This window comes from Gorilla gorilla, chromosome 2 (genome assembly GCF_029281585.2).
Source record: "Gorilla gorilla gorilla isolate KB3781 chromosome 2, NHGRI_mGorGor1-v2.1_pri, whole genome shotgun sequence".
Taxonomy (NCBI): domain Eukaryota; kingdom Metazoa; phylum Chordata; class Mammalia; order Primates; family Hominidae; genus Gorilla; species Gorilla gorilla.
The window spans coordinates 140,172,019-140,196,642 of record NC_086017.1 but is presented as its reverse complement, the minus strand read 5'-3'; the positions used below and the strand labels follow the sequence as shown (position 1 = coordinate 140,196,642).

Below are 24,624 nucleotides of genomic sequence, written 5' to 3'. Positions count from 1 at the left end.
CAAGCCAACCAGCCCTGCTCTTTAGCCATCAGCTATGCAAACAGGAAGTGGCTCTCCAAACACTGCGTGCTGCAGGAGGCTGGCCCAGAGTCTGCCTCTTTGGAGGCCTCCCTCTAGCCCCATGCCTTACCATCTCCCAGCTGTGCGCTTCTCAGATGTCCAGTAGGTTCAAGGCCACCCCTTCTGGCTGCTCCACCCCCAGCCTGGGCTAGACCACCTTCCTCTCAGGATCAGGGATGGCAGGAGCCCCTCACTGGGCTCTGCACTGTCTCCTGCTCTCCCCATCTGCCCATCTCTTTGTCACATTGTAGCCAGGGTAACTTTTTATTGAAATCTGCTTCTGTCACCTCCTTACTTAAAACTTTTCCATGGTTTCATGTTCTTTCTCTTAAGGGAAAAACTGAAATCCTTGCTGCCACCTTCCAGGCCCTAAATGGGCCTCCCTTCAGCTCTACCCCTCCAGCCACTCTGGCCTCCTTTTAGTTTTTGAATGGTCCCTTCTGCCCTAGGGCTTTGCCCGTACTGTTCCAATTTTCTAGAATGGAATGTTCTCTCTTCTCCTCTCTACATCTGGCCCGGTAACATCCTATCCTCAAGTGTCACTTCTTTGGGAGAAGGCTGATGAGTGTCCCCCACCTCCTGCCTGCTGCCACGCATCTGTTCCTGTGAAGGTCTCACCTGCTCACAGGTGGCTGCTCAGGGCAGGGAATTCAGTCTGTCCTAGTCACGTGGTCACATCCCTGATGCCTGGGATGGCCCCTGGCACACAGAAAGTGCTCAGCAAATGTGTAGTCAGGCCGGCCAGCAGGCAGGGGTGACTTGTGATTTGAAAGGGAGAGAGGCTCTGTCTACCAAGCATCTACCATGTGCCAGGCAGGACCTCATGGCCTCTTCACAGCCACTCCCGCAGGCAGGGACCCCAATCTGTGTTCTACCCAAGAGGAAGCAGGGTCTGTGAGGGGTGGTGACTTGCCCACACTCACACATCTGCCAAAAGCCCTGCCAAGATTTGAACCTGGGTCCCAAGTCCAGCTTCCTGCCCTGGTGGAGCTAGCACAGGCAGTCATTACACACCTGTTTCCTCATCTACAGAGTGGAAACATAGCAGTACCCACCTCACAGGGCAGCTGTGAGGCTTAAATGAGTTAAGCCACATAAAGTACTTAGCTCAAGGCCTGGCAAACAGCGAGTGCTTAGTAACTGTAAGCTATTATCATTATGATCGAATCCAGGAAAAATTAGAATGAGCACATTCAACTGCAATCTATGATAAACAAATAGAGGGTGTTTGTGGATGAACAGGAGGATGGATGGACGGCTGGCTGGCTGGGTGGGTGGGGGGATGGATGGATGATGGATGGGTGGGTGGGTGAGTGGATGGGTGGGTGAGTGGATGGATGAATAGATGGATGGACGTGTGGGTAGGTGAGTGGATAGGTGGATGGATGAATGGGTGAGTGGATGGATGGGTGAGTGGATGGATTGGTGGGTGGGGTGGATGAGTGGATGGACAAATGGATGGATGGATGGGTGGGTGTGTGGGATGGGTGTGTGTGTGGGGTGGGTGAATGGATGGTCAGATGGATGGATAAATGGATGTGTGGGCAGATGGTTGCAGAGCAAGCAATGGAGCAGACTTATAACTTAAGAAATGGAGAACTGACAAAGGAATGAAAGAATACATGAATAAACGCATGGAGAAACTGCGGAACACGAGAGCGCGTGGGAGGGGGATTGCATACCCGAAGTTTGGGAAAATGGGAGCCGAATTGGGGCACTTGGGCCCAGGGCACGCGCCCCCGCTCACCTGTAGCGTTGCAGCTCCGCCTCCAGCCGCCGCACCCAGCGCTGCAAGCCGGGCACCTGTTGCGCCAGCGCCTCCAGCTCTCGCACGCGGTCCAGGCTGCGCAGCACCACCTGCCGGGCCTCCTCCGCGCGCCGCCGCACCTCGGCCTGGCCACGGCGCAGCCGCCCAGCGCGGGCCTCCGCCGCAGCCAGGGCGCCCTGCACCTGCCGCAGCTCCTGCGCCTGACGCAGCTCCAGCACCGCAGCCTCCGGCCCGCCGTACCCCATCTCGTGGGTGCTCGCCTGGCTCTTCCAGAGTCCGACCTGCGGGAACAGGGCAGCAGGGGCAGGGGGTAAGTGCCCCAGCCAGATGCACCAGACGAACGCCCGCCACGACGGCGGTCCCCATGCCTCTGCACCCAGAAGCGCGTGAGCACGTTTCTTGCGCCGTCTGCTTCCGGGTGCCAGGCCCTTAGGTCCGGTGCATCCAAGCTCCTTTAACCCTCGCCACATCTCCAGGGAGGCCCAAGCTCTAATGATTCCTCCTCATCCCCCACCCCCCAACGTTTTTTCACTGAAGGAAACTGAGACACGACGCCTGTATTCTGTTCCCTCTGTAGTACCAACCTCGCGACTCTTCTCGGCCTACTCCTGTGTTGGCGGCGTTCAGCCTGCGGGGTGGCGGTTCCTCATCTCCTAGACTCCCCCCAGTGGCATTTCCAGCCCTCCCCGTGCCTGCTCACTAGAGGCTTTTGAGGGTGGTTTCTATCTGTCTTTTACTGGTGTGTTCCCAGAGCCTAAAACAAACCTGGCACACAGTAGGTGCTCAATAAATACCAAGCATGAGAGATGCCGGAAGACCGTTCAGGCGCATCCCATGGCTCCCCGTACGTTACTTGGGATTCCACATCAGAGGAGTAGTTTCCCGCCTCCACCCTGGCTTCCACGCACACCGACACTGAAAACCACACCTTGCCACTTCCCTGCACTCTGCAGTGTCCTGAGCTAAGGCGGGGTCATATAACGTCAGTTTCTTCCTGGCCTGTTGTCGCCTGGGGTAGGGGCTGTTCCTTTCCTCCTCTGACCCCTGCGGCCCAGCACTGCCCTTGGTACTAGGCTGGCACAGTGCTTAAGTGTTTGTCGACGGCTCCCAGATGCTAAGGCTGGGTCCCTATCTCACCCCATGGTTTCTTCTCAATAGCCCAGACCGGGTCTGGTTCCCGCAGGCACTTGGTGGCCCGTGAGTGCCTGATCCACAGTGTGAGCCACACTGTCTGTTTCTCACTTGTCTCTGTTTCTCCCACAGGGAGCCCCATAAGTCTTTGCTGATTGACAGAAGGAGCTGTCAGTCTACCCCAGGAGGCAGGGAGATCCCTAAAGGTGAGGACAGGGCCTTCTTCACACTTCTGTCTCCTAAACCTCCCAGAAGCCTGGCAGGAAGGAGAGAGAAAGATGCTTGTTGAAAGGGAATATGTGAGACTACCCAGACAGGTGCAATTCCTAGGTTAAAGGGGCAAGACGCGATGATGTGGGGGTGGAGCAGAAAAGTGGGGTATGGTTGTCTGAGTGTGATTGGGGTTTTCAGGAATGGAATAGATGGTAAGAATAGGATTGGGGACTGGAGTGGAATGGGGAGGAACAGGGGCAAGATGCAAGTGGGCTGATGCGGAGTGGGATGGTGTGGGGCTGCCTTCTGTCTCCCCTTCCTCTGACTCTGTCCCGTCGGGCTCCGCAGCCAGCCAGCTTTTAGTTCGAGCCCTCTCCCGGGCGTTACCACCCTCCCTTCGTGGCCGGCGCGCACCTGCAGTGCTAGGCAGCGCGCATCACTGCTCTGCAGCGCGGCGCGCAGGTCCTCCACCAACTCGCGCAAGCTGCTATTCTCCTCCTCCAGCCGCGCAACGCGCTCACAGTCAGGACCGCTGTCGGGGCCAGGCGCGCAGGGCGGGCGGCGGCGGCGGCGCGGACGGCGCAGGCGGATCTGCGTCTCGATGTGCTCGCTGAGAGCGCCGCGGGGCAGCCGGGGCCCCGCACGGGTGCCAAAGTAGCCGCAGAGGCGCGCGTGGAACTGGCGGAAGGTGAGCTCCGGCGGCTCGGCGCGCAGCGCCAGGCGCGCCTCTTCGTCGGTATCTGAGTCCCCGTCCGTGGCCAACTCAGCGGCCGCATCCCCGGGGGTCACATCTCTGGAGTTCGCGTCACCTGCTGCCTGCCCGGCCGCGGTGGCCCCCTCCGCGCGCAGCCCCAGCACAGCGCAGAGCGCTCGGAAGTCGGCGCGGGGCAGGCGGCCGGCGCCGCGGCAGTCCAGGTGGTGGAAGACCTCCTGCAGGTACTGGTCCAGGCCGGTGGCCAGCACCACGATCTCGTTCTCCACGCCGCGGTCCAGCCCGTAGTGGTGCGCCAGGGCGCTCAGCAGCCACTGCGTGCGCCGCGCAGGTCGCCGGTACGGGTCACCTCCCGCGCCCTCCATGCCGGCCTCCGCGCCCGCGCTGACCGGCTCCATCGCTGCGCCGCGCCTCGCTCCTCCGGTCCCTCCTCCGGTCCCTTCGCCCCGCCACTTCCAGGGGCGGCCCCAGAGTTTCTCGAAAGGAGGGGCTTAGCGGTAGCGGTCTGGTTGGAGCGGCGCCGGGGACCGTGTCCAGCAGCTGCGCCGGCCTCACAGTGCGTCTGGTTTACCCCAGTTGCTTTGGAGGGGCCTGGGGTAGGGGGTCCAGGAACCCCCGGGACCCCGGCAGCGCCACCAGTGCCCGGTCGGCGTCCGGGTCTGGCTTCTCCGCGTGACTCCCACGCTCTCCTCTCCTCACTCCCGGGGCGTTCCTGGCGTCTGCGCTTTTCCTCCCACTCCCGGCCGTCCACTCTCAACTCCCTCCTCCCTCCGCCCCGCCCGCCTGGCGCGGAGAGTTCGCCCCGAGACCTGGGCGAGGGGTTGGCGCGGGATCCGAAGCCCAGGAGGGCCTTGGGGGTGGCGGCCTCGTCCGGTTGCTGGGGATGTGCCCCCACACCCAAGCGTCACTCTTCCCCCTATTCCCGGAAGGCCTTTCGAGGGTTGCCTGGCAAGCCTGCTCTCGCCGCCCTGTAGCCGTAGGTGCGGAAAAGCCTCCTCTCCGCTTAAATTCAGCTACTGGGTTTCCGAACCCACTTCTTGTGCCACCATAGACCGTGCAAAGAGCCCCACGTAGTAACTGGGAAAGAGAGGGAAACAGGCTTGGAGAGGCAAGGGGTCTAGGTTAGGGGCACCCCGCTGGTAAGAAGCCCATCTGAGACGAGCCCTGTGCTAACTGCTCTCTCCCGATCCCTGTTGGGGGTGGGGATAGGACTCTCGGGAAAGTGGTGTCTCCCGGCCCTGCCACCTTTGTGCCTGCGGGTGCTGACTTGGCAATGGGATCCGAGTTCCATCTCTGAGCTGGGGTTAGGTTAACAGGTCGATGATTGGCTGATGTTTTTTCTGGTGTTTTAGAACACATTTCTGGAAGATGAAGAAAAACCTGCTTTTCTGGTGAGTGCTAGACTGTGTTCCCTTTCTTTTTCACGAGAGGGGTGCAGTGATATTGTGATATTGTCCACCTGTTACCTGCACCGGGAACAGTTATCCAGCCACGGTACCCAGCCATGCTGGAGCAAGAGGCAGACTCTTCAGCTGTTCCTAGCTATAACAGAGACAGAATCTTGCCTTGTGGATAACTCTGTGAGTTTAAATGTAAAATCTTGCCGTTTGAAAAGCGATAGCATTCTGTCTCCTCTGCCACAGTATCCCAGAATCAGCACGTTGTCCATTTGGCAAATTCGTACTTGTTCTTCAAGGCTTTGCCCAGAGTACATATCTGCTGGGAAGGAGTTAGAGGCTTCTCCCCAAGCATTTTGGACATACTCTTTTAGGTTTGTTTTTAATTATAAAAGTAATGGCAATTTGACAAAGTTTTTACATCACGTCCACTTCTTGGCTTCTACCTTCGAAAGCCACTGTGCACAGGATGTTCACTGCATCATTGTTTATTACTGGAGACAACCTGGTGTCCATCAAATCAGCTAGGACTCAGCAAACGAGGATGAGTGGACACAGCAAGGCACAAGCTGATTATGCACAACACTGATGCTTACATAACAAGAACAAAAACACAGAAAACAATACTAAGTATTTTCTACTAGGACGTGTATGTGAGTGCACAGAAGAAGATGGAAGGATTCATAAGTGGATTCAGTGGTTCTTTCTGCAGATGGGAGACACTGCAGTATTTCCCTTTTGATAAGATGTTCTCATGTGTTTCTTTTCCTTGGCCGGTCGCGGTGGCTCACGCCTGTAATCCCAGCACTTTGGGAGGCCGAGGCGGGTGGATTGCCTGAGGTCAAGAGTTCGAGAGCAGCCTGGACAACATAGTGAACCCCCCCCATCTCTACTAAAAATACAAAAAGTTAGCTGGGCGTGGTGGCAGGCGCCTGTAATCCCAGTTACTTGGGAGGCTGAGGCAGATGAATTGCTTGAACCTGGGAGGCGGAGGTTGCAGTAAGCTGAGATCCTGCCATTGCACTCCAGCCTGGGCGACAGAGTGAGACTCCGTCTCAAAAAAAAAAGAACCTGATTTTATTTCATGTCAGCCCTAAGAGCTGGTAGCCCAGGCAAGAGTGCAACACCCTCCCCACCCCCCATCCCTGCAGCTGGTGAAGGAATCCTTTGAACAGTAGCTTTCCTGGGCCAGTCAATACTGAAAAGAAAGCTTTTAAATGTCTTGCTGGGAGCCGTTGCCCGCCTCCACTCCCCTACAGCTCAGGGAAGTAAGGGTTGATAATGGTTTGCTGTCAGGCCTGTCTGTCTGCCCTGCAGTGTTACCAGGCACCTCTGAAATAATTCTGGTTGCATCCACAAGGTTTTTGTTTAAGGTTCAAAGTGAGCAAACTCAGAGGTCTCCTTGCGTTCTTTTGTATGAGCTGGGGGGATGGGCGTGTGTCTGTGTGGGAGAGAGTCAGGGCTGTGGCAAAGAAATGATTTTCTGAAGTCAGTTCAGTATTGTTTGAGCCATTTCAAATAGTATATTGTTTAAAGTGTCTTTTAAAGGTCCGGGAAAATGCTAAAAAGCAAAAATCATCCACCATTCTGCCACCAAGAGAGGATCACTGTGTATTTCTGATGTATTTATTTCCAGACTTTTCTATGTATTTGGGCATGAAAGAACTTTTTGGAGTGATTGAAATACTCTATCTTCATGGTGTAGTGGTTGCATGACTGTGTACATCTGAATTTTACAGTGTGCAAATTGTAGCTCATTCAACTTGACATGAAAAGCACAGTGGAAAGGGCGCCATTGGGATCTTTCTTTGCACATGAACTAAGCTTTGTAAACAGCTTGGCTGTGGTTTCTTTGCAGACACTGCTCCAGAGGCTGCTCTGTGCTCCCTGGGGATGAACTATAAGGTGCTTTGTCATCCCCCACAGATGCCCACTGAGGTGGTTTTCAGCTTTTCTCCGCAAAAACCATACTGTGAACAGTTTGTGCCATATCTTGAGTGATTTATTACTGGGCCAAGGAGTATACATATTTTATAAGCTTGTGGTATTATCAGACTATTTTTTGGAAACTTGTGTTATTCTATCCAGAGCCCAGAACTGTCTGGGAATGTCCTTGGGCCATTATTTTCAGTGTCATAAAGCTTTTGGGTTTTTAGGGGTCTTGGTTAGTAGATTTGCTTAGTGTTCAGACACCAAGCTTTACTTCTATTAAAAATAGGCCTATTGTTAGGCAAAGATTTCTTAGATACAACACCAAATGCGTGATCCAAAAAAGAAAAAAATGATGAATCGGACCTTCATCAAAGTTCAAAACATTTGCACTTCAAAAGACACTATTAAGAAAATATGACGAACAAGAGACTAGGAGAAAATATTTGTAAAACATATGCCCAGTAAAGGACTTATATTCCGAATTTACAATGAACTCTTAACAACTCAGTAACAAGAAGACAAACAATCCAATCAAAAAGTGGGTGAAGATACAAACAGACATTTCACCAAAGAAGTTGTATAAATAGCCAACATGTGCATAAAACAATCTCAGTATTCTTGTTAGGGAAATGCACATGAAAACTATGATGAAATACTATATTATACTCATGAGAATAGCTGTAGTGCATAAAACAGGCAATAAATCTTGTCAAGAATTTGGAGAAACAGGAAACTTCATGTTGTTGATGGGAACATAAAATGATGCAGCCCCTGTGGAAGATAGTTTGGCAGTTTCTGAAGAAGTTAATCACAAAATGACCATATGACCCAACTCTTCCACTCCTAGATATCGACCCGAGAGAGATGAAAACACATCCACACAAAGACTTGTGTGGGAATGTTCATAGCAACGTTGTTCATAGCAACGTTGTTCATAAATGTCTAAATGCCCAAGCCAAATGCCCATTAACTGATGAATGGATAGGCAAACTGTGGTCTGTCCATATAATAGAATATTATTCAGTCATGAAAAGGAATGAAATACTGACACATGCCTCAACATAAATAAACCTTGGAAACATAACGGTAGGTGAAAGAAACCAGTCACAAAGCCAGAACACATAGTGTCTGACTCAATTTATAGGAAATGTCTAGAAAAGGCCAATTTTTAGAAACAAAGTAGATATGGTTGCCTAGGACTGGGAGTTGGAACAGAGATTAATTATAAATGTGCATGAAGTCTTATTAGGGGGATGAAAATGTTCTAAAATGAATTTATGATGATGATTACAGCACTAGGTAAAGTTACTGAAAATCATTGAATTCTACGCTTGAAATGGATGGATTTTATTAAATAAAAAATACTTCAATAAAGCTGTTAAAAATGGGGAAGGGGCAAGAAGAAGGTGTATGTAGCTGATTCCCAATATGCTTCCAGCTGCCAGAGTCTTGGGATAGCTTCAGGAAGGCCTCTACATAACCTGTGGGAGCTTGGGAACCCTCCACCCGGCAGAGTAAGGATGAAGGGATGGATTGTTCAGTGACCTTGAACACCTCCTGCCCCTGGATGCTTGTCCCTCTGCTTACCAGAGGTACAGTCCATGTCTTCATCCCCTTGAAGTGGGGCCAGCCTCATGACTTGCTTTGGTTAATGGCATGTAGCAGAGTGACATGGTGCTGGTTCCACGCCTAGGTCCCAAGAGGCCTTGCAACTTCTTCTTTGCCCTCTGGGATCCCTGCTCTGAGAATGCCATCTGAGGAAGCCAGGCCAGGCTATGGGGAGATGAGGCACCACATAGAAGGAAGCTGGTGTACCACTGGGGGCGGGGGAACCCATGGAGGGGAACCAGCGGGCCCACGAAGAGCCAGCAGCAACTGCCAGACATGCAAGTGAGGACTTCTGGCAGCTTCCAGCCATGTTGGTCCTCCAGCTGAGCACAGCATAGCGAGTGAGCCCAGGCGAGGCCAGCAGAGAACTACTCAGCTGATGCATGGAGTGGTGAGAAATAACAAGTGTTTGTTTGACGCCATTAAGTTTGGGGATGGTTTTTACTCAGTAACAGATAATTGAAACAGAAGCCCCCCTTCCTTTGCTTCTGATCTGCCAGCCCTGAAGCCATCTTCACTGAGGTAGGGTTGTAGACCCACCACTCTCTCATACTTGAGTAGTGGGTGGCACACCTTTGCCCTCACTTCATCCTGTGATGCCCTAGGTCTTGACCCAGACACCATCTCTCTCAGGGCAGTGGTTCCATATTCTGGTTGTGCGATACAATCTTGGTGGTAATTTAAAAATATGGCTCCCGTTCCTATTATTTATTGCACAACAAATCACCCCAAAACTTAGTGGTTTAAGAGAGCAACAATTTGCTTATAAATCTACAGTTTCTCATGATGGAGACAGCTTGTTTCTGTTCCTCAGTGTCAGCCAGGATGGCTCAAAGACTGAGGGCTGGGATCATTTGAAGTCTTGCACTCTCATATATCTGGGGGTTGAGGCTGCAATTGGCTGGGAACCGTCAGTCACAACAGTTTCATGTGGCCATTTCACATGGCTGCTTGGGCTTCCTCACAACATGCTAGCTGGATTCCTAGCATGAATACTATACCTCAAAAGAACAGGGCAGAGGTAGATGGAATTTATATGACCTGGCCTCAGAAATCACATAGTGTCATTTCCTCTGCACTCTTTTGACTGAGCCAGTCACAGAGGTCTGCCCAGTTTCCAGAGAAGGAGACTAGACCCCCCAACTGGGTGGGAGGAATGTGAACCTCACAATGCCTGCTGGAAGATTATGTGGGAGGGGATCTTTTGAGGTGGCTGTCTTTGGAAAATACAATCTGCCACTGGTTTCTAAGCTCCACTCCTGGAGAGTCACTTCCACAGGTCTTTAATGAAGCCTCAGAATTGTATTTTTGACATGTAGGTGTTTCCAGTGCACATCCAGGATGGCACATTGGCCCTTGGTCCAAGACCTCTGGCCTCTCACTATTGAGCTTGGGAAGAGATTGGCTTCTGTCCTAGGTGGTGATGTGATCTAGGAACCTTTGGAGGGAAACCAGCCTCAGGCCAGTGGGTAGGACCTGGGGAGCAGGAAGCCTGATGTCTGTCCAAGAGTGGTGGTGGTGTTGAACTTTGTTAAAGGGCCCTTTTGGGGGCTGGCGTATCTGAGTAGGCTTTGTATTCTTCCACCCCTTCGTGTGTCTCCTGAGCACTTCCTGGCATATAGACAGCAGTCTTCAGGCTGCTGCAGGTGGGGGCTGTGGGCAAGGTGGTTGCCGTTCTCGTGCTAAGAGTTTGAACCCGCTCCTCACAGGGCCCACTGCCATTTGGTGTCTTCCCTCACAGCTGTACTTGAGGCTGTTTTTCAGACTGATTGAACCCGAGGAGTATTGGAGCACCCAGTATTAAAGGGGCTGTCCCATGCCCTGAGAGCGGTCTGGGGAGGCATGCACTGGGAGGCTCAGGACTTGGGTCTCAGCCCCAGCTGCGCCACAGTTTTGCTCTTTGACACAAAGTAGGTCATAGCTCAACTCAGCTAAAGTTTTCTTAATAGCCAAGCTTGTGTGTAGCCTCAGCTCCTATTCTCTTGAACAAACTGACTGCCGGAGCAGGGTGCCCTCCCTCAACAGAAGACCTGCCTTGGCTCCCCATTGCCCATAGTCCTGTGCCCTAACCTGCCCTGTGGGGCTATGTACCATGGGCCCTGCACACTGCTACAGCCTCGCCACCCATTCCTGAAACTTGCCATGCCCTTTCACCTCTATGGGCCTTTGCATATGCTGTTCCTCTACCTGGGATGCTTTCTCTTGCTTTCACCGCCTCTGCCTAGTCACCCCCCAGATTTGGCTTTGCTCACTTCCTCCATGAAGCCTACCCCAGCCCTCTGTCCCAGCCGCTTGCTGTGCTGAGGTCCTCTACATTAGGAGCCGCAGCCAGGGCTCTCAGCTTGGGTAGTTTAGCAGACGAGCGGAGGCTTTGGAGTCAGGCGGTCCGGATTTCAACAGTGCTGCGCCCTACTTGCTGTGTGACCTCAGGCGAATCGCTTCACCTCTCTAAGCTTTGTTTTCTCATCTCTTAGTTGGCGCTCATGATCACTAACCAGAATTCTCATGCTATTTTAAGGACATCAGCGACAGAAGCAGAGAATCTAATGAGAGGGATCGTGGGGAGGTCTGGAGTTTGCAGAGCCCACAGCTTCCTTTGCTTTTATTAAGGAATGGGAGGTGGGAGCTGATGGAGGGGGAGGGAGGAGCCATCAACCCCTACCTCCCATCGTACGGGCAAGGACCAGGCTTATAGTAGGTGCTGACGTTCCGAGTAGAAACTCCTTAATGAGTGAATGCATGAGTGAAGGAATGAAGGCAGCTGGTTTCTGAACCTGGATGTAGCCATTTGACAAACTGCGCGCAGTGGCTGAGGGGGAAAGCCCCGCCCCGCGGAGCCCCGCCCCCAGGCCGCACGCCCTCGCGTCTCCTAGCAACCGCCAAACGCAGCTGAGTGGCTGGGCCTGCGGCCCTCCCTGCACCCGCGGACGCTCCTCTCAGTCTTGGAGTCTCTTCGCCCAGGTGGCTGTGGATCCGGTACGAGAGTTGCCGCCGCGGTCCATCTCCCCGCTGCCGCCCGGCGCATCCGCTCGCAGGTACCGCCAGCACCTGGAGGGGAACCCCGACCCCTGCCCCCACCTCGGCCGCCACAGCCCGGGACTCTTCCCGCCTTGCCTCGACGCGTGTTCCCTCTTCGGCGTTTGCCCGGCGTTCCGCCTCCATGGGCCTGAGCTGATGCCCCGAGCCCAGCACCCAGTGCACATTCATGTTCTGTCTTGGGGACAGGGCTTGCCCTCCCCGACCTCGCCAGGCTCCTGCACGTGCTGCCCCCGGCCTGGTTTGCCTCTCCCCAAATAGCAAACGCATCTTGTGCTTAGGCGCAGCAGGCCTGCCTGAGCAGACGCCCCCTCTCCCGCCTGGTGGCTCCCGGGAGCTGCTCACCTGGGGCAGGCATTCCAGAAGCCCGGCGACTGACTCCTGGTTAGGCGAAGGAAACGGGGTTGCTCGTCGTCGTGCTTACTGCCAGCCACCCTTATCTGTTGTTCCTTCATCCATTCATTCTCTAAGTCGATTGAGTACCGACTGTGTGGCAGGCAGTGAAGGAGCCCAGGCGTTCATCTAGGAGCAGGCGGGGGAAGCAGGGAAGAGAAGGGTGGGTGCTCCTGCAGGAGGCCGGGCTTACCTCCTGGAGCAGCCCTGGAATACAGGCGGGGACAGCCTTCACTTTCTCCCTGCCAGGAGCGCCGGCGGCCAGCAGTGCGCTCTGCAGCATGTCGCTACATGCCTGGGAGTGGGAAGAGGACCCCGCAAGCATAGAGCCCACCTCCTCCATCACTAGCTTTTACCAGTCCACGAGCGAGTGTGACGTGGAGGAACACCTGAAGGCCAAGGCCAGGGCCCAGGAGTCTGACTCTGACCGCCCGTGCAGCAGCATCGAGTCCTCATCTGAGCCTGCCAGCACTTTCAGCTCCGACGTGCCCCACGTGGTCCCCTGCAAATTCATCATCTCACTGGCCTTCCCTGTGAATATGGGTAGGTGCTAGAGCAGAAGTTTAACACCCTCTGAAAAAAGGAGGTGCATGACTTTCTGCAGGAGTTTAGGGCACATACACCCCACATCCTCTCTCCACCTGCCCCACCCCAAAGCAGGCTGGCCAGTGCCAGCCAGGAGCAGAGGTTGAAAAGAAACAGCAATTTTAGGAGAGGCCCAACTGTGGCTGCATCAGCTTCACATACTTAATCCTCTCAACAACCCTAAAGCAGGTGATGTTCTGTCTGCTTTTTACAGAAGAAAAAAAACCATGGAGAGGTTAAGGCATTGATTCTCATAAGCGCTTGTGCATCACCTAATACCTTGTTTAAAATACATTTTCCGGGAGTCTGAGGCAGGAGAGTCTCTTGAACCCCGGAGGTGGAGGTTGTGGTGAGCAGAGATCACGCCATTGCACTCCAGCCTGGGCAACAAGAGCGAAACTCTGTCAAAAAAAATAATAATAATTCTTTTTTTATTGAGATGGAGTCTTGCTCTGTCGCCAGGCTGGAGTGCAGTGGTGCGATCTCAGCTCACTGCAACCTCAGCCTTCCGGGTTCAAGCAATTCTCGTGCCTCAGCCTCCCAAGTAGCTGGGATTACAGGTGCATGCCACCACACCCATCTAATTTTTGTATTTTTAGTAGAGACTGGGTTTCACCATGTTGGCCAGAATGGTCTCGAACCCCTGACCTCAGGTCATCCTCCTGCCTCAGCCTCCCAAAGTGCTGGGATTACAGGCATGAGCCACCGCACCCGGCCAAAAAATACATTTTCTCTGATCTGTTGAATCAATCTCTGAATGTAAAGGTGTATCAATTAGCTACTGCCACAAAAATACGGTGCAACAAACCCAAACAAGCCCCCAAGCTCATAGCTGCACACAGGAACCTGAGGTTCTCCTGGAGGTGCTGGGTGCTGGTCTAGGCTGGGTTCTGCAACAGCTCAGCTCTGCTTCATGCTGCTCCTTTTCCTCCTGGACCAGTGGGCTATCCTAGACCCCTTCTTGTTCTAGAAACACAGACACACACAGGAGGGCAAGCCTAGCCCCACAAACACTCCTCAAGTCTTTGAGTGTCTCCCACCTGCTAGCATTTTATTGGCCAAACCAAGTCACATGGTTCCAGCCCAATATGAGGGGCGGAGACAAGTAGTACTTCACCTCTTGATAGACCTTGCTTTGTTTTGTTTTCATCTGCTTACTTGAACTAGCCCACCATTATGATTTCAACTTCTCCTGGTATTCTGTCGATGGTGTAAGTTTCTTGTATGGGTTGGAACCCCGAGAGCGCACCAACAGACAACACGAGGCGGTGTGGAGCAACATTCTGTTTCAATGAAGGCCTTGGTGCAGGCCGGCTGAGGCCTAAAATGGCGTCAGCCCCAAGTGAGGACGGGGCAAAGGTTTTATAGTCTCCTGTAAACAGGAAGTGTCCTAGTCTGACGTAACTGCTACGCTGTACCCGGATGGCCTCTTTCTCATCTTCATGTCTTCCGGCCAGGGTAGGTGTCTTCCAGCCGGCTCTCCTCCTGCTTCTGCTATTTTGCCGGTGCACGCTGCTGACGTAAGTGGCCTTACGCCTTGGGACTAGGCTTGAGAAGGCAGGAGTTATTCATCTCCTTAAGCTTTCAGGCCCTGGGGAGAGTCTTACAGATGGTTGCTTCAGCTATTTTGGAGGCCGACTGGTTGGGTGTATAGTATGTTTAGAACTGCTCCATCTTCTTGGTGAACTGAACTTTTTGTCATTTTATGGTGACCATTCCTGTCTAAAATGATGCCTTTACTCTTGGGTCTATTGCTATAAAGCAAAAGAGCCTGGAAAAAGACATCTGGCAAATACCAAAGAAAATTGACACTTGACCTCCTTTAGCCCTCATCTCTTTCACAGCATCTTCTAAGCGTGTTTTTGTTTTTGTTGTTGTTGTCCTCTAAAGGCATTTATAAAATGGATCTCTGTGGGGCAAAACTTCATGAGACCTTGTGTGCCTAAGAGTATTTTTTATCATGCCAATACCTTTAAATGACATACCTTCGGCTCTACATAAAATTCTAGTTTAATTGTTTTTTTTCCTTCAATACCTGAGTATTTACAGATGAGTACATAAATGTTTCTTTATATAAATTATTTATTTATTTATTTTTGAGACGGAGTCTTGCTCTGTTGCCTAGACTGGAGTGCAGTGGCACAATCTCGGCTCACTGCAACCTCCACCTCCCAGGTTCAAGCAATTCTCCTGTCTCAGCCTCCCAAAGTAGCTGGGACCACAGGCACATGCCACCACGCCCAGCTAATTTTTGTATTTTTAGTAGAGATGGGGTTTCACCATATTGGTCAGGCTGGTCTTGAACTCCTGACCTTAGGTGATCCACCCGCCTTGGCTTTCCAAAACGCTGGAATTACAGACGTGAACCACCATGCCCGACCTATAAATTGTTTATTTCAGAGAAATGAGATCCTACAACTTAGTTTAAAATTTTTTGACATGATTTAGATTATCTTTGAGAATATGATCAAGGATACTTGTTTTTGTTTGTTTGTTTTTAGACAGTCTCCCTCTGTCACCCAGGATGGAGTACAGTGGCGCGATCTTGGCTCACTGCAACCTCTGCCTCCTGGGTTCAAGCGATTCTCCTGCCTCAGCCTCCCGAGCAGCTGGAACTACAGGCACATGCCACCATGCCCAGCTAATTTTTGTATTTTTAGTAGAGACGGGGTTTCGCCATGTTGGCCAGGCTGGTCTGGAACTCCTGACCTCAGATCATCCTCCTGCCTGGGCCTCCCAAAGTGCTAGGATTACAGGCATGGGCCACTTTGCCTGGGCAAGGATACTTGTTTTAATTTTGTTGTTTCATTTTAAACACCTATATATTAACAGTATTCCATTATATGTCTCTAATTTATCCTACTCCTTATTGGTGGATATTTGAGTTGTTTCAAATGTTTTTCTGTTGCAATTCTGCGATAGACATTCTTTACATACATTTTTGTGCATATATGTGGGCACTTCTGTTGCCTGTATTCCAAGAAGTAAATTTGCTGGATTGAAGGCATGTATTAATAGTTTTTGATAGATATTGTCAACTTCCCCTTTAAAAGGGCTAAATAACTTGCCTTTCTGTCTACAGAAAATGAGAGGCTCTGTTTGTCCACTTGCTGGCCCACCTGGGATTGAATCAGAAAAGGTCTAATGCTACCAGAGACTGGCAGGAGAAGCTTCACTCCAATCTCTGCACAAATGCTAACTATTTTGGTAGCAGAAAAATAATGCTGCAGCAGTCTCCTGGGGTTAAAAATTTAGACTTTAAAAACTACAGCTTTAAAGATAGTCATGTTTTTATAGAATGATATTTGGATTAAATGTTTATGGAGCTTCTTATGATGTGAAAAGCCCCAACCTAGAGTGTGGAGTTTAAGCTGGAGTGTAAGCAACCAGGGGTGGGGTCAGGGGGCTCCTTGGGCTCTGGACTCTGGCAGAAGCCCATCTGTACCTTCCACATCCTGTCACCCTATCCACCCCGCATTGGGTAGCTTCACCCATGACATTTTTGTGAAGCTGTTTTCTCTGTCTGTCTGGAATATCTGCTAGCTTTGCTCCTCTAAGACTCTGCTAAGGTCCCCCTGGGAGGCCCACCCCACCCTCCCCATGCAGAGTTTGCTCCTCCACCTTCGTTCTTCACAACCTTGTTCCTGCTGCTATTATTGCACAAATCACATTGTACTGTGTTTTTTTTTTTTTTTTTTTTTTTTTTTTACCTGCTTCTTAGGGCCAGGAGGGACTTGGGTAAGGCAAGTAGGGCGTCTCTCCTAATAACATCTGGCCTGGCCATGTGATTTCACTTTAACTCTATCACCTTTTTAACCCTAGGCCTACTAACCAACACTCACTCTCCAACTGAGACATTCACTCTGAAAACCATGCACTTAAATTTTGCACTCAGGTGCCCAGTCCAGGTCGTGCTACTCTGCTGGCTAGGAGCACTGGACCTGTACCTCCTTCCCCAAGTCGGGCAGGCAATGTGGAGTGCTCAGCCTCTCACAACATCAAGCTCCAGGGAACTGGGGAGACGGGTCTGCTTTTCCACATGAGGTTAAAACGAGACTTTTTCAATCTGTATCTTCAAGGTCAGAAGGGAAAATCTGCAAGTTTGATTGAAAAATATAAGAAACACCCTAAAACAGACAGTTCTGTTACAAAGATGCGTCGTTTTTACCACGTTGAATATTTCCTTCTGCCGGACGATGAAGAACCTAAAAAAGTTGACATATTGCTATTTCCAATGGTGGCCAAAGTATTCCTGGAGTCAGGAGTAAAGGTGCGTGTGTGAGTGTGTGTGGCCTTGTGTATGGTCTGATGCTCATCACGAAAAGTGTGCTGCTCCATGGATATGCAACATCAGCTCCACCTCCGGCTTGCTGGAATTGGAGGATCCCGGGCCCCCCCTCCTGAGTGGGAATCTGCACTGGCCTGATCATTCCAATTACTGACTTTTTTTTTGTTGAGTCAGAGTCTTGCTCTGTTACCCAGGCTGGAGTAGAGTGGTGCGATCTTTGCTCACCACAACCTCCGCCTCCCGGTTCAAGCAATTCTCATGCCTCAGCCACCTGAGTAGCTGGAATTACAAGCGCGAGCCACCATGCCCAGCTAGTTTTTGTACTTTTAGTAGAGATGGGATTTCACTATGTTGGCCAGGCTGGCTTCGAACTCCTGACCTCAAGTCATCCTCCCGCGTTGGCCTCCCTAAGTGCTGGGATTACAGGCGTGAGCCACCGCACCTGGCCTATTTTTTATTTAGATATTTTACCCAGTAATTTCCAGAATGTTTCAAAAGTTTTTGTAGTTCTTGAGATTTCTTTTTTCTGTGTGTGTGCATGTGTGTGTACACACTACCTGCACACACACACACTCCTGCCAGTGGTTTGGCCCTGGGTCATTGCTTAGAAGCAATCGAGGAGTATGCTATTTGCAGGTAATTACTTTGATTTTATTCTTCCTAAGGAATTCAAAAGTCTGACAGGGCCCAGCACACAACGCCCCATTTTCCCTGAACTCAGAGCCTGGAGAGTGACCAGGCACTGAAGTCAGGCAGCACTGCTGCTGAGGGCCAGGCTGGGGCTGGGGCTTGCTCTGTTCGCCACGGCCTTTGCACATCTTTCCCCAGTTGACATCTCTGAATGTTGTTTTACACAGACTGTGAAGCCGTGGCACGAAGGTGACAAAGCCTGGGTGTCGTGGGAGCAGACTTTTAATATCAATGTGACAAAGGAATTATTAAAGAAAATAAATTTCCACAAAATCACCTTGAGGCTCTGGAACACTAAAGACAAGATGTCAAGAAAAGTCAGATATTACCGATTAAAGACTGCCGGCTTCACAGACGACGTGGGAGCTTTTCATAAGTCAGGTGCTCTGGTTTTATTTGAAATGGTTCTGGAAGCCTGGGGCTTACTCACTAGTAACAGCATAAAAGCCAGTGTCTCCTGGTTTCCTTCATCTAATTGGCATGTGCACACACGGGTTTTGCAGATGTTGCAGGGCATCCCACCAGGCCATGCTGTGGTGACAGGAAGCGCCACATAGGGGAGTGAGGGTGTGGTGGGCAGTGTTCTTGTAACTCCACCTTTTGGGCCCTTTCATTCCAGGGCAGCTCTGACGCAGGCACCCATCACCGGTCTGGACTAGTATTATATGTTCACTGAAAAAAAAAAAAAAACAAACTTAGAGGATACCAAGGAACAAAAGAGAAAACTTAAAAATCCCACCACCCCAAGCCAATTGTCTTAAGAGTCTCATGTAGACTCTTCCAGACTCATTTGTGTAAATATATCAATATCAGAAAGTCTTTTTTTTTCTTTCGAGATGGAGTCTCGCTCTGTCGCCCAGGCTGGAGTGCAGTGGTGCGATCTCGGCTCACTGCAACTTCTGCCTCCCCAGTTCAAGCCATTCTCCTGCCTCAGCCTCCTGAGCAGCTGGGACTCCAGGCATGCGCCACCACGCCCGGCTAATTTTTGTGTTTTTAGTAGAGACGGGGTTTCGCCATGTTGGCCAGGCTGGTCTCGAACTCCTGACCTCAGGTGATCCACCCGTCTTGGCCTCTCGAAGTACTGGGAACACAGGTGTGAGCTACTGTGCCTGGCCAATGTCAGAAAGTCTTTTGAACTCATTTTGAAGGAGAGAGCCAGGAGGGATGGAAAGATGCAGCCTTTGAAGCCAGACGGTAGAATTCAGTCCTGTCTCCATCTTGTACTTGTTGGTGACTTGGGCATGTTCCTGAACATACGTTTCTCATCTGTAAAAAAGGAAAAGTAACTAGTACCTGCTTCACTGGAATACTGGAGGCAGGTTGACCGGCGTGGTCCATCTGGGTGCAGGCAATGAGGGTGTGCATTGTCTATAGAAAATTTAAGAGCTGTAATTAAATGCTACTAACTAAACTATGACATGGCATTAATTGTAAGATGCATCCTAATGCTTAGAGATGTTAAAAATTAAAAAAAGGCAGGTACAGTGGCTCATGCCTGTAATTCCAGCACTTTGGGAGGCTGAGGCAGGAATTTGAGACCAGACTGGGTAACGTGGCAAGACCCTGTCTCTATAAAAAATTTAAAAATCAGCCCAGCATGGTGACGTGCACCTGTAATTCTAGCTTCTTGGAAGGCTGAAGTGGGAGGATTGCTTAATCCTGGGAGGTCGAGGCTTCAGTAAGCTGTGTTTGTACAACTGCACACCAGCCTGGGTGACGGAGCAAGACCTTATCTCAAAAAAAAAAAAAAAAGTAAAACAGATGTACATATTAGAATCAATGATGTATGGTACTATTATCGTTGTCAGCACCTTCCAGATGAGTATAATTATCCTCAATTTTGTGTGGCTGGAAAGCCTTGCTTTTCTCTGATTTTCCAGCCCACCTTCTCAAGGAGGCTTTCTGACCTTGGAGGCTTGGAACTTCCCACTTTCAATCTTTCATTTATGTCCAGGGTTTCTTACTCTTGGCACTATTGACATTTTGGGCCAGATAATTCCTCGCTGTGGGGGCTGTTCTGTGGATTGCTGGGTGTTTTGCAGCATTTCTGGCCTCTACCCACTAGCTGCCAGTAGTAGCCTGCCAGTTGTGACAATCAGATTTCTTCAGACATTGCCAGATGTTCCCTGGGGGTCAAAATTCCCCATGGCTGAGAAACACTGATATATATACCTACACTACAAGTCGTAGGCTTCCAGTGTGAGAAAATGGGATTCAAGGTAATTTTTCTCACCTGGACTATAGGAAAGAACCATGTCCTCAAAGTGTGGGCTGTGGACCACCTGCATCAGATGCTTACATGCAGATTCCAGGCCTGTTTGGATCTGCTGAGCCAGACTTTCTGGTTAGTATCTGCCCTGCAGTGGGCTCTCACTGGAGTAGGGTGTTGAGGTGGGACTATCAGGAAGGATTCCTGGAGGAAGGGCCATAGTAGCAAAGTTTGGGTGGGTAAAGGGAATTTGTTGGCCAGAAAAGGAAGGAGAAAAGGTGTTCTAGGGCCTCCTGCTATGAGTATTCTTATTGATTAATTGAGACAGTCTCACTCTGTTGCCCAGGTTGGAGTACAGTGATGTGATCATAGCTTACTGCAGCTTTGAGCTCCTGGGCTCAAGTGATTCCTCCTGCCTCAGCCTCCTGAGTAGCTGGGACCACGGGTATGTGCCACCACACATGGCTACTTTTTAAATTTTATCTTTTATAGAGATTGAGTCTTACTGTGTTACCCAAGCTGGTCTCTAACTCCTGGTCTTAAGCAATCCTCCTGCCTTGGCCTCCTAAAGTGCTGGGATCACAAGCGTGAGCCACTATGCCTAGCACTGTGAAACGTTGCAATGACAGCACCTGCTCCTTCCTGAACCCTGTCCCAAGCTTAGCATCACTGCTTCTTATTTAAATAAGTTTTTCCCCGTTAAAAAAGCAGTGCGAATTCACTTTGTAAAACAATTTAGATATCACCTAGCAAAAAAGAGAAAAAATTAAAACAACATGATTCCTGTCCAGAGATAGCCATTGTTAACATTTTTCCTGTGAATCTAGTGTACATGTTGTCTTAAGTCCTGCCTTTTCTCACGTAAAAAGATTTCTTACAGAAACTCTTATTTCTTGGGAGTGCAGAAATGCTGTAAGAGTTCTGTCTCATATTATGAAGGGGATAGGATGTTTCTTGGATGCCTGGTAGGTCACATGCCAGAACTTGTTAGCATTCAGCCTGCTGGTCTTGAAGAAACATCCTAATCTGACTCAGTGTACTAGTCAGTGTTCTCTAGAGGGAAGGGCTAATAGGATAGATGTATACATGAAAGGGAGTTTATTAAGGAGTATTGACTCACATGATCACAAGGTGAAGTCCCACAATAGGCCGTCTGCAAGCTGAGGAGCAAGGAAGCCAGTCCGAGTCCCAAAACCTCAAAAATAGGGAGGCCGACAGTGCAGCCTTCAGTCTGTGGCCGAAGGCCTGAGAGCCCCCTGGCAAACCACTGGTGTAGGTCCAAGAGTCTAAAAGTTGAAGAACTTGGAGGCTGATGTTTGAGGGCAGGAAGCCTCCAGCATGGGAGAAAGATGAAGGCTGGAAGACTCAGGAAGTCAGCTCCTTCCATGTTCTTCTGCCTGCTTTCTTCTAGCCATGCTGGCAGCTGATTAGATGGTGCCCACCCAGCTTGAGGGTGGGTCTGCCTCTCCCAGTCCACTGACTCAAATGTTAATCTCTTTTGGCAACACCCTCACAGATACAAGCAGTATCAATACTTTGCATTCCTTCAATCAAGTTGACACTTAGTATTAACCATCACACTTAGCATTTCTTTTCCCTTTAATCTGCTCGTCTGCTTGATTTCTCAGGACTGGATGAAGACAGCATTCTTTTCAAAGCCCCCCAGTCATATTTAATTACTCCTATGCTCTCAATTCTGGGCACCCCCACCTGGTGCCCAGTGGGTGTCCCCCGCCTGTTGTTCTTGAGAGCTCTCTGCCCAGCTGTCTTTTCCCTCCTGCCCTCTGGCTTTCTCTGCACTCAGGTTTGTTCCCCCTCCTCTCTCCTGCCGGCCTGGCCTTTCTCTGTCTCTCCTTCGGCCCTGGTGCTGCCTTGCTCTGCAGCTGTTCATGGCTGCCCCAGGGCCTTTAGAGAACCAAGTGGTTCTGGCCTTGAAGGCATTTTACAATCTGTTTCCAAGCCTCCTCCTCACTGCCACTGCCCCTTCACACCACAGCCCACCTCCTGGTCCCTGCAGACACGTGGCTCTCCCTTGTGGTAAGGCCTGCCTCCAGCCAGCTGGGCATTCTTCCACGGCTCTCAGCCTCATCTCTTTCCCCAAAAATGTTATCTATAATTCAACACTGAATCCAATTTCACCTCCTTTTTTCCACTTCTTTCTTGTAGCGTCTTTCATCTCCATTTGTCAATTCACTTCCTCCATTCATTCATTATCCTACCCATTCTTGGTGGCTGCCATGTGCATGCGAGGCCTCTAGGGATAGAAATGAAGGGCATTGAGGAGCTGACACCCTGGCTGGGGACAAGGCACTCTGGGTGCAGTCCTGGCTTTGTTAAGGACCACCTCTCTGACCACAGGAAAGTTACTTCAGTGTCAGATCTTCATCTGTGAGATGGGGAATGTTACTGCCCTCCTTAAAGTGGAATGCTAGGAGCGAGTGGGGCAGCACATGTCACAGGCTCAATGCTCGCATTTGGAGGAGGCTGCTGGCCTGCTGAGGTCTGAGAACCTCAACATGTGTGCCTATCCCAGACGTGTGTGCTTATTGTTTTGAGTTTCCTGGAATTTGGAGGCAGCAGCTCCAGGAAAACAGGGGCCTTATCCATTGCTTCATCTTCTTCAGAGGAAGGTGACTGTCACTTATAGGCATACCTTGGTTGATAATGCTTTGCCTTATTGGGCTTCACAGAGATCATGCGTTTTCCAAATTGGAGGTTTGTGGCAACCCTGTGTTGAACAAGTCTGTTGACGCTGTTTTTTCAACCTCGTGTACTCACTTTGTGTCTCTGTCACATTTTGATAATTCTCGGATTTTTCACACTTATTATATCTGCTTTGGTGATCTGCAATCTGTGATCTTTGATGTCACTATTGTAAATGTTTGGAGGTGCCATGAACTGCATGTGTGTGAAATGGTGAACTTAACTGATAAATGCTGTGTGTGTTCTGAGTCCAGAACACAGGGTTCCAGTGATCGGCCATTCTCCTGTCTCTCCCTCTCTTCAGGCCTCCCTATTCCCTGAGATACACAATACCAAAATTAGGTCAATTAATAACCTTACAATGGCCTCTAAAGTGTTCAAGTGAAAGGAGGCCTCGCACATCTCTCCCTTTAAGTCAAAAGCTTGAAATGATTAAGCTTAGTGAGGAAGCCACATCGAAAAGCCTAGATAGGATGAAAGCTAGGCCTCTTGTGCTGAACAGTTAGCCAAGTTGAGGACGTAAGGGAAAAGTTCTAGAAGGAAGTTAAACATGCTACTCCAGTGAACACAGGAATGATAAGAAAGTGAAACAGCCTTATAGCTGATACAGAGGAAGTTTTAATGGTCTGGATAGAAGATCAAACCAGCCACAATATTAACTGAAGCCTAAGTCCAGAGCAAAGCCCTAACTTTCTTCAGTTCCATGAAGGCTGAGAGAGGTGAGGACGCTGCAAAAGACAACTTTGAAGCTAGCAGAGATTGGTTTATGAGGTTTAAGGAAAGGAGCCATCTCCGTAACATAAAAGTGTAAGGTGAAACAGCAAGTGCTGATGTAGAAGCTGCAGCAAGTTGTTTAGGAGATCTCGCTAAGATCACTGATGAAGGCAACTACACTAAGCCACAGATTTTCAGAGTAGATGAGACAGCCTTCTACTGGAAGAAGCTGCCATCTAGGACTTTCATAGCTAGAGAGAAGTCAATGCCTGGCTTCAAAGGACAGGCTGACTCTCTTGATAGGGACAGTGCAGCTGGTGACTTAAAGTAGAGGCCAATGCTCATTGACCATTCCCAGAGCCCTAGAGCCTATTAAGAATGATGCTAAGTCTGCCTGTGCTCTAGAAATGGAACAACAAAGCCTGGATGACAGCACATTGTTTATAGCATGGTTTACTGAATATTTAAAGCCAACTGTTGACACCTACCGCTTAGAAAAAGACTCCTTTCTAATATGACTGCTCATTGATAATGCACCTGGTTGCCTGAGGTCTCTGATGGAGGTGTACAAAGAGGTGACTTTGGTTTCAACATCCATGCTACAGCCTATGGATCAAGGAGTAATTTTGACTTTCAAATCTTATTATCTAAAATCCACATTTCATAAGGCCGTAGCTTCCATAGATAGTGATTCCTTTGATTGATATGGGCCAAGTAAATTGAAAACCTTCTAGAAGTCTGGGTGCGGTGGCTCAAGCCTGTAATCCCAGCACTTTGGGAGGCCGAGGTGGGTGGATCACCTGAGGTCAGGAATTTGAGACCAGTGTGGCCAACATAGTGAAACCCTATCTCCACTAAAAATACAAAAAATATCCGGGTGTGGTGGCAGGCGCCTGTAATCCCAGTTACTTGGGAGGCTGAGGCTAGAGAATTTCTTGAACCTGGGAGGTGGAGGTTGCAGTGAGCCGAAATTGTGCCATTGCGCTACAGCCTGGGTGACAGAGCAAGACTCCATCTCAAAAACAAAACAAGGCCAGGCGCGGTGGCTCACTCCTGTAATCTCAGCACTTTGGGAGGCTGAGGGGGGCAGATCACGAGGTCAGGAGATCAAGACGATCCTGACTAACATGGTGAAACCCTGTCTCTACTCAAAATACAAAAAATTAGCCGGGTGTGGTGGTGGGC

General features: G+C 50.2%; 2 protein-coding genes across 22 annotated transcripts in view; one reads left to right on the top strand and one right to left on the bottom strand.

Annotated features, from left to right (window-relative positions):
* The window catches only part of EFCC1 (EF-hand and coiled-coil domain containing 1), a 40,059-nt gene extending 35,453 nt beyond the window's left edge, over positions 1-4,606 (bottom strand). For all 3 annotated transcript variants that reach the window (XM_063704141.1, XM_004036265.4, XM_055381514.2), the window contains exons 1-2: positions 3,587-4,606; positions 1,808-2,109 (exon numbers count right to left, since the gene is read on the bottom strand). In XM_063704141.1, the coding sequence (XP_063560211.1) occupies positions 1,808-2,109; positions 3,587-4,282 (998 nt within the window). In that variant the 5' untranslated portion in view covers positions 4,283-4,606. The remainder of the gene's footprint in view (positions 1-1,807; positions 2,110-3,586) is intronic.
* CFAP92 (cilia and flagella associated protein 92 (putative)) overlaps positions 1-24,624 on the top strand; it is a 115,629-nt gene that overhangs the window by 21,921 nt on the left and 69,084 nt on the right. For 5 of the 19 annotated variants that reach the window (XM_055381504.2, XM_063704136.1, XM_055381505.2 and 2 more), the window contains exons 3-4: positions 16,915-17,105; positions 17,981-18,194. The exons of 6 other annotated variants lie outside the window; for them this stretch is intronic. In XM_055381504.2, the coding sequence (XP_055237479.2) occupies positions 16,915-17,105; positions 17,981-18,194 (405 nt within the window). Of the gene's footprint in view, positions 1-11,719; positions 11,857-12,499; positions 12,794-16,914; positions 17,106-17,980; positions 18,195-18,983; positions 19,171-20,365; positions 20,468-24,624 lie in introns of those variants that run through there. 8 more of the 19 variants (XM_019023869.3, XM_019023872.4, XM_019023871.4 and 5 more) reach the window with 5 other exon arrangements.